Source organism: Triticum aestivum, chromosome 3A, assembly GCF_018294505.1.
Source record: "Triticum aestivum cultivar Chinese Spring chromosome 3A, IWGSC CS RefSeq v2.1, whole genome shotgun sequence".
Taxonomy (NCBI): domain Eukaryota; kingdom Viridiplantae; phylum Streptophyta; class Magnoliopsida; order Poales; family Poaceae; genus Triticum; species Triticum aestivum.
In genome coordinates this window covers 520,254,362-520,263,585 of record NC_057800.1, presented here as the reverse complement: position 1 = coordinate 520,263,585, position 9,224 = coordinate 520,254,362, and the positions used below count along the sequence as shown (strand labels likewise).

Sequence of the window (9,224 nt, the reverse complement as noted above, 5' to 3'; positions counted from 1 at the left end):
AATCTAGCCCGTAATAAAACATCAGCCCCCTAACGAAGGGATCAAGAGTGAGGCCTAGACCTCGGAGGAAGTGGGAGATGAACATGACGTCTTCGTTGGGTTCAGGAGTAGGGACGACCTGCCCTCGGGCAGGCAGCCGATGCGAAACCTCGATGGTCAGGTATCTGGCCTCCCTCAACTTCTTGATATCTTCTTCTGTAATGAAGGAGGGCATCCACCGGCCTTGAAGGCTAGATCCGGACATGATTGAAGGTCCGGAGCACCTGACCTGGGCTTTGGGTATTAGAACTCGAGGCGGGGAAGGATTCGATTGAGCACGGGAGGGAAAGAGTAAAAGCCTTGTCCCTTTATAAAGAGGGTGAATATCAAGCGTCCTCTCCGTAGCCGTTTGGGACTTGCCTATGATCTAGGAGTCCTAGATATGGTTGGGTTACCCACGACCGTATTGATGAGAATCCCGTAATTAGGGGAACACGATCTCTGCTTTGACAAGACGTGTCAAAAAACTGCCTTGCGTTATGTGCGGGGCTAGTTAAAGGAGATGGTTCGAATAATCACCGGGCCATGACATAATGTCGTGTTTCCAAGACGTGTCAGCAGATTAGATTTGTGGAAGTATTATTCTCTCTACGATGGTATGTGGAACTTATTTTGTAGGGTCGGACACTATCCTTGTATTCAAATTCTTCCGTGAGGTATTCGGAGGAGGAACCCGCCTTGCAATGCCGAAGACAATACTGCGCGCCAGACTCATCGTCATTGAAAGGCTGGTTCAGGGGCTACTGAGGGAGTCCTAGATTAGGGGGTCTTCGGACAGCCGGATTATATCCTTTGGCCGGACTGTTGGACTATGAAGATACAAGATTGAAGACTTCGTCTCATGTCTGGATGGGACTCTACTTGGTGTGGAAGGCAAGCTAGGCAATACGGATATGGATATCTCCTCCTTTGTAACCGACCTTGTGTAACCCTAACCCTCTCCGGTGTCTATATAAATCGGAGGGTTTTAGTCCGTAGGACACAAAAAAATAACATCTACAATCATACCATAGGCTAGCTTCTAGGGTTTAGCCTCTCTGATCTCGTGGTAGATCTACTCTTGTACTACCCATATCATCAATATTAATCAAGCAGGACGTAGGGTTTTACCTCCATTAAGAGGGCCCGAACCTGGGTAAAACTTCGTGTCCCCTGCCTCCTGTTACCATCCGCCTAGACACATAGTTCGGGACCCCCTACCTGAGATCCACCGGTTTTGACACCGACATCGAGCTTATCAGGTTGAAGCTTTTTCACATAAGCATCGCAGCCCCAAACTTTAAGAAACAACAACTTAGGTTTGTTGCGAAACCACAGTTCATATGGTGTTGTCTCAACGGATTTAGATGGTGCCCTATTTAACGTGAATGCAACCGTCTCTAAAGCATAACCCCAGAACAATAATGGTAAATCGGTAAGAGACATCATAGATTGCACCATATCTAATAAAGTACGGTTACGATGTTCGGACACACCATTACGCTGTGGTGTTCCAGGTGGCGTGAGTTGCGAAACTATTCCACATTGTTTGAAATGAAGACCAAACTCATAACTCAAATATTCACCTCCATGATCAGATCATAGAAACTTTATTTTCTTGTTACGATGATTTTCCACTTCACTCTGAAATTCTTTGAACTTTTCAAATGTTTCAGACTTATGTTTCATTAAGTAGATATACCCATATCTGCTCAAATCATCTGTGAAGGTCAGAAAATAATGATACCTGCCGCGAGCCTCAACATTCACCGCATACATCAATATGTATTATTTCCAATAAGTCAGTGGCTCACTCCATTGTTCCGGAGAACGGAGTCTTAGTCATCTTGCCCATGAGGCATAGTTCGCAAGTATCAAGTGATTCATTATCAAGTGATTCCAAAAGCCCATTAGCATGGAGTTTATTCATGCGCTTTACACCAATATGACCTAAACGACAATGCCACAAATAAGTTGCACTATCATTATTAACTTTGCATCTTTTGGCTTCAAAATTATGAATATGTGTATCACTACGATCGAGATTCAACAAAAATAGACCACTCATCAAGGGTGGATGACCATAAAAGATATTACTCATATAAATAGAATAACCATTATTCTCTTATTTAAATGAATAACCGTCTTGCATCAAACAAGATCCAGATATAATGTTCATGCTCAACGCTGGCACCAAATAACAATTATTCAGGTCTAAAACTAATCCCGAAGGTAGATGTAGAGGTAGCGTGCCGACGGAGATCACATCGACCTTGGAACCATTTCCGACGCGCATCATCACCTCGTCCTTAGCCAATCTTCGTTTAATCTGTAGCCCCTGTTTTGAGTTGCAAATATGAGCAACAGAACTAGTATCAAATACCCAGGCACTACTACGAGCATTAGTAAGGTACACATCAATAACATGTATATCAAATATACCTTTCACTTTGCCATCCTTCTTATCCGCCAAATATTTGGGGTAGTTCTGCTTCCAGTGACCAGTCCATTTGTAGTAGAAGCACTCACTTTCAGGCTTAGGTCCAGACTTGGGCTTCTTCCCTGGAAAGGCAACTTGCTTGCTATTTTTCTTGAAGTTACCCTTCTTCCCTTTGCCCTTTTTCTTGAAACTAGTGTTCTTGTTAACCATCAACACTTGATGCTCCTTCTTGATTTCTACCTCCGCAGCCTTTAGCATCGCTGTCGGTGTCAAAACCGGTGGATCTCGGGTAGGGGGTCCCAAACTGTGCGTCTAGGCGGATGGTAACAGGAGGCAGGGGACACGAAGTTTTACCCAGGTTCGGGCCCTCTTGATGGAGGTAAAGCCCTACGTCCTGCTTGATTAATATTGATGATATGGCTAGTACAAGAGTAGATCTACCACGAGATAAGAGAGGCTAAACCTTAGAAGCTATCCTATGGTATGATTGTCTGTTGTCCTACAGACTAAAACCCTCCAGTTTATATAGACACCGGAGAGGGCTAGGGTTACACAAGGTCGGTTACAAAGGATGAGATATGCATATCCGTATTTCCTAGCTTGCCTTCCACGCCAAGTAGAGTCCCATCCGGACAGGATACGAAGTTTTCAATCTTGTATCTTCATAGTCTAATAGCCCGGCCAAAGAATATAGTCCGACTGTCTGGAGACCCCCTAATCCAGGACTCCCTCAGTAGCCCCTGAACCAGGCTTCAATGACGATGAGTCCGACGCGCAGTATTGTCTTAGGCATTGCAAGGCGGGTTCCTCCTCTGAATACATCACGGAAGAATTTGAATACAAGGATAGTGTCTGACCCTGCAAAATAAGTTCCACATACCACCGTAGAGAGAATCATATTTCCACAAATCTAATTTGCTGACTTGTTTTGGCAACACGACCTTATGCCATGACCCGGTGATTATTCGAACCGTTTCCTTTAACTAGCCCCGCACATAACGCGAGGCGGTTTTTTGACACGTCTTGTCAAAGCAGAGATCGTGTCCCCTTATCATGGGATTCTCATCAATACGGGCGTGGGTAACCCAACCGTGCCATCGATTCCAGCGCTTGGGGGATAAGCGAGTTTTACCAAGATAGTGGGGGCGCATAGTTTCGGCCGCCCATATAAAGGGATAAGGATTCACCCTTTCATCCACGCCTTCTTCCTCCTTTGCTCATCCACTTTCGCACACTCGAGCTCCAGTGCCCAAGTTCGCATTTCCCACCTCGACCTTCTCCAACCATGTTCGGAGTGGGAGGCAGGTGGATGGTCTCCTCCGTCACGGAGGGACACATCAAGAAGCTGAGGAGAGCCAGATACCTGCCCGACGACATCGCACACCGGCTCCCAGATGAGGGGCAGCTCATCCCCACCCCTAGGCCCCATGAGAGGGTAGTGTTCCTTACCCACTTCCTCCATGGACTGGGATTCCCTCTCCACCCATTTGTCCGGGGGTTCATGTTCTACTTTGGCTGGATTTCCACGATCTGGCCCCGAACTTCATCCTCAACATCTCGGCGTTTATCGTCGTTTGCGAGGCCTTCCTCCGCATCAAGCCCCACTTCGGCTTATGGCTGAAGACCTTCAACGTCAAGCCGAAGGTAGTGAGCAGCCGCCAGGCAGAGTGCGGACGATCCATGGTGGGCAAGATGCCCAACGTCACATGGCTCGAGGGCTCCTTCGTGGAGACCATAAAGGGGTGGCAATCGGGATGGTTCTACATCACCGAGTCGCGTGACCCTAAATGGGCAGCGGCCCCGAGTTCCGATCTGGCTTCCCCACGTGGCTCACCTCCTGGCAAGAGAAGGGCCTATCCTAGGGTAATTCGGGAGAGCTGACCGGACTCCAAACATGTATTCAAAACATGGTGAACAAGAAGCTCAAACTCGTCAACGTAGTCCTGGTTATGCTCATTCGCCGGATCCTCCCGTGCCAACAACGGGCTTTCAACTTGTGGGAGTTCGACCCAGCCCAGCACCGAACTCTGAACAGGCTCTTTGACACAACTCACGAAGAAGCCTGGAAGGTGCTATTCAAGAGTGCCGAGGTTCCCCCTCCCACTACCGAGGACCGCGGATTCTGCGCGAAGCGCCAAGCCAGCGCGGTAAGCTGTTTTACCTCTCACAGGATACTTGTTTTTCATAGTTTGACTCTATGCGGGATCTAAGCTCCCGTACCTTTGACAGGACTGGCAGGAGACGGCCGGACAGATCGATTGTCCGGCTCCTTTGCCCGAAGGCCCAACAGACGCTCTCCTGGCGAAGATGCTGACTCCGGATCCTTACACGGTGCCGGAGAAGACCAAGAAGGCCAAGGGAACCCGAAAGAGTTCCCGACGCTAGGCGTCATCGGACTCACTGTCCGATGACTCTGCGGCGCACTCCTCCCCCGAAGACGAGGAGGAAGAAAAAGATGCTCCCCCTCCAGGCGGGGGAGACAAGAAAAGGAAGGGCGCCCCAACTGGGGGGCGAAGGGTCCAAGAAGGGGAGGACTCTCCTTCCGGACAGTTCCACTGCCGCCGCCGAAGGCGAAGACGAGTGGTTGCCCAGGGCCAAGCCCCTGGGGAGGTCGTAAGTATTCGGATACCAGAGTAACTCATAGCATTCCTTTGTCGCACTGCTTTCCCTAACGCCGAATATGATTATGCAGGCCGCCACGAGCCTGTATCGATGTATCGTCGGACGGCTCCCTGGACTCGTCGGATATGGATAGCGATCCACTTCTGACCGCCACCTCCCCTTGCCCTGCGGACGACGCCGAGGTACTGTCTCAAGAGGCACCGGGTCAAGGGGAGACAGTCCCGGAGGCGCCTCAAGGCGACCTTCCAGACTCCGGGAGCAGAGGGGACAAGGCCCCTGAGGGCTCCGAGTTCGGCCCTCAGCCGAACACCGCGCCGGAACCTCCAGTGGTTCCGGACTCGGGCAGGCGGCCTCCTTCCAAGAGGGGCGAGACGCCTATGCCGGTGACCTCTGTCCATCCAGAGGCGCCGGACAATCTGCTGGGAGCGCTTCGCAGCGCTTCCATCGACGAGGAGCACCGTACTATTATGAGTGCGGTGGTCCAGAAGGTTCAGCCCGCCATATATAGAAGTACGATGATCAACTTGGCGTACAAGACAAGTCAGAACATATCCTAGTCTATCTCGTATTTCCTAACTAAACATTACTCAACACAAAAGCGACCATAGTAAAGTAGACGCTTCCACCCATATTAGCATACTAAAAGAATTTGGTATTCCATAAACGAGTGAACATATATATTGGCAACACTTGTTGATGGATATAAATTTTGACGCTATTTGAATAATTGATCATGTAGAATGCACAAACTTGCATGCGAGTAATAATTAACCTGAATAAACAATGCACTAGTACCAATGCTGAATTGGCATAAGCCAATTTCTAGAAGAAGATAGAGGGGCACAAACCGCGCATGCATTCGGAGCGTCCGTTCGTCATGTGCTTTTTTCAAAGATATGTCAAAGCTTGACGTATCTAAATCAAAGATTGAGAGAGCCTAGAAAGGCATATATCTTTACAACTTATCCACGACTATCATAGCCAATCCTCGACATACGGATTACTCATTACTAGCCCACCCATCTAGTCTATCCGGAAGCGGCCTCTCTTCCCGCAACAACTCAGTCGCCCTCCTGTCTTGCCCTTCTAAGTCGATCCTCTTGAGAAGCTCACTTGTAGAAGGGATCACTCCGTTGAACACCACATCGTTCGTGTGTCTCCAAAGCAACCGTGCAACGAGAGCGATTACTGTCCATGTCTCCCTTCTAAGCTTTGGTTGTGGATTTATAAAGGTATACCATTCCAGCATATTGGCGTCTGCAGTAGATAGTCAAGCTAGCTTATCCCAGTAATCAACTTCGGAGAACCACACTTGTCTAGCGAACACACATCAAGAAAGATGTGGCTGATCGTCTCAGGGGCTTGGTCACAGAAGGGGCAGGCCGTCGGGTGTGGTAGTTGTCGGTGCGCAAGCCTGTCGTTTCGTCATGTGCTCATGGGTGTCCAAGCAGTTGCAAAGTCCAAACTTCATTCTACGTGATTCTATTTTTCCGAGCTTGACGTGATTCACGACGGCATAAAATAACCATGAATAAGATCGGGTACATCTCCATTCTCGAAGCATATTTTTTGGGAAAAATCTTACTTGGCTGACGCATGCTGGGAAAGCATGGCATTTCATACGTTTTTTCCAGCAGTTTTAGTCATATAAATATGCTAACTTGGCAGCTGAAACCATTGCTGGCGTTAATAGTTGCATGCGAAACCAAACTAAATCAAACAACGTATCAACCTACCATGACCACACACTCAAATATGCCTAACTTTACAGCTGGTAGTCGCAGGCGGCTACGAAACATCGCCAGTACATATAACACAACCGATCAATTGCCAGCTTCCCTCCTTCAGAGTTCAGAACACTGCCACTGAAACACAGAAGCAAATATGCAGAGCACCGTCGTGCTTTACACATGGATGGTCAGGGGCCACCTCCACCCCATGACACAGTTCGCCCACCATCTCGCCGCACATGGCGTTCCTGTCACCGTCGCCGTCGCCGACGTCCCGTCTATAGGCAAGTCCTCTGAGACCATTGCCGGCCTCGCCGCATCCTATCCTTCCGTCTCCTTCCACCTACTCCCGCCGTCGGCGACCCGTTCCGCCCAGACGGCTGACCCCGATGCCGATCCATTCATCGCCCTTGTCGCCGACCTCCGCGCCACCAACTCTGCCCTCCTCGCCTTCCTGAGGCCCCTCCCGTCCCTCAAGGCTCTAGTCACCGACTTCTTCTGCGCCTACGGGTTTGATGCCGCCGCAGAGCTCGGCGTCCCGGCCTACCTTTTCTTCACCTCCGCTGCGTCGGTCCTTGCTGCCTACCTGCACATCCCCGTCATGCGCTCCACTGTCTCCTTCCGGGACATGGGGCGCTCCCTGCTGCACTTCCCCGGAGTCCACCCAATTCCGGCGTCTGACTTGCCGGAAGTGCTGCTCGACCGCGGCGACAGCCAGTACAAGACAATCCTTAGCCTTATGGAGCAGCTGCCAAGATCTAAGGGCATTCTGTCGAACACGTTCGAGTGGCTGGAGCCCCGCGCCGTCAAGGCGATAAAAGACGGGACTCCCTGTCCCGGCGAGTCAGTACCGAAACTGTTCTGCGTCGGTCCATTGGTCGGCGAGGAGAGGGGAAGCGCCGTGAAGCACGAATGCCTGAGATGGCTAGACAAGCAGCCAGCGCGGAGCGTGGTATTCCTCTGCTTCGGGAGCGCGAGCTCGGTGCCCGCAGAGCAGTTAAAGGAGATCGCCGTGGGACTGGAGAAGAGCGGGCACGCGTTCTTATGGGCCGTGCGAGCGCCCGTTGCGCCGGACGCCGACGCGACGAAGCGGTTCGAGGGGCGGGCCGAGGCGGCGGTGGAGCCGCTGCTGCCGGAGGGATTCTTGGACAGGACGAGGGGACGCGGGATGGTGGTTTCCTCCTGGGCGCCGCAAGTGGAGGTGCTCCGGCACCCGGCGACCGGCGCGTTCGTGACGCATTGCGGATGGAACTCGACGCTAGAGGGTGTTGTAGCCGGGGTGCCGATGCTGTGCTGGCCCATGTACGCGGAGCAGAGGATGAACAAGGTGTTCGTCGTGGAGGAGATGAAACTCGGGGTGGCCATGAGCGGCTACGACGAGGGGATAGTTAAAGCGGATGAGGTAGAGGGGAAGGTGAGACTGATCATGGAGTCCGAGCAAGGGGAGGAGATCAGGGAACGGATGACGATGGCACAAGTGATTGCTGCCAATGCGCTGGAAAGCGGTGGATCTTCGGCGGCAGCATTTGTTGACTTCGTGGATAATCTGAAGATTTCGATATTCGATTGAATCGTTGACTCTGTAGTGGAATTTTCAAACTGAGCAACACCACTTAATCAGTATGGACAAAATGAAGTGGCAATCAGCTAATGGTGTCCCTTTTTTTTAAACACACAAACTATGTGTCTTTTGTACTGCCTGCATCCAAAAAAGATTGTCTTAAATTTATCTAAATACGGATGCATCTAACACTACAAGCTATTTTGGGTGGAGGTAATGTGAAGATACAGGAGAAAACAAGTTGCAAGGGGGTGCGACGGTTTCTTGGTCTGGTCCAGGGTTTAGGATTTAAGGTTTGCACCCAGATCTGCGCGGCGGCGGCGATGGGTGCAGCGAGTTGGTCTTTGCTTTGCACTATGATCCATATAACAAAGAAAAAATCGATGATCAAAATGAGTGAATACTAAGTCATAGATGGTATTTATCATTCAAGAGACTCTCAACAAGTTTTACAGGACATATTCACAAACAAAAAACCGATGGCCAAGTGGTGTAGGACTCCGTGAGCTCGTAAGTTTTGCTTCATGTTGCTCTATCTGTTGATAATGTGATTGTTATGCTCTATGTTGCACTATTTTGATCTATGATTTTATCACTTTGCTAACTCGGCCTTGGAGGCTTTGTACAACAAGAACGAGGACAAGCCATTCATGAGGCTTCATTGTTGGAGCAAGTTGACGCTTGACCCCAGCGTCGCTTAGGCGAGCGACTCGGGGGAACCTAGTGATGACCCACAAGTATAGCGGATCTATCGTAGTCTTTTCGATAAGTAAGAGTGTCAAACCCAACGAGGAGCAGAAGAAAATGATACGCGGTTTTCAGCAAGGTATTCTCTGCAAGCACTGAAATTATA

The 9,224-nt window shown here is 50.1% G+C and overlaps 1 protein-coding gene across 1 annotated transcript; it reads left to right on the top strand.

Moving 5' to 3' along the window:
- The first annotated feature begins 6,829 nt into the window (after positions 1 to 6,829).
- Positions 6,830 to 8,539, top strand: LOC123058531 (anthocyanidin 5,3-O-glucosyltransferase). Its single transcript, XM_044481246.1, has one exon. The coding sequence runs from the start codon at positions 6,965 to 6,967 to the stop codon at positions 8,378 to 8,380; it is 1,416 nt and encodes a 471-aa protein (XP_044337181.1). The 5' UTR covers positions 6,830 to 6,964; the 3' UTR covers positions 8,381 to 8,539.
- Positions 8,540 to 9,224: the final 685 nt, after the last annotated feature.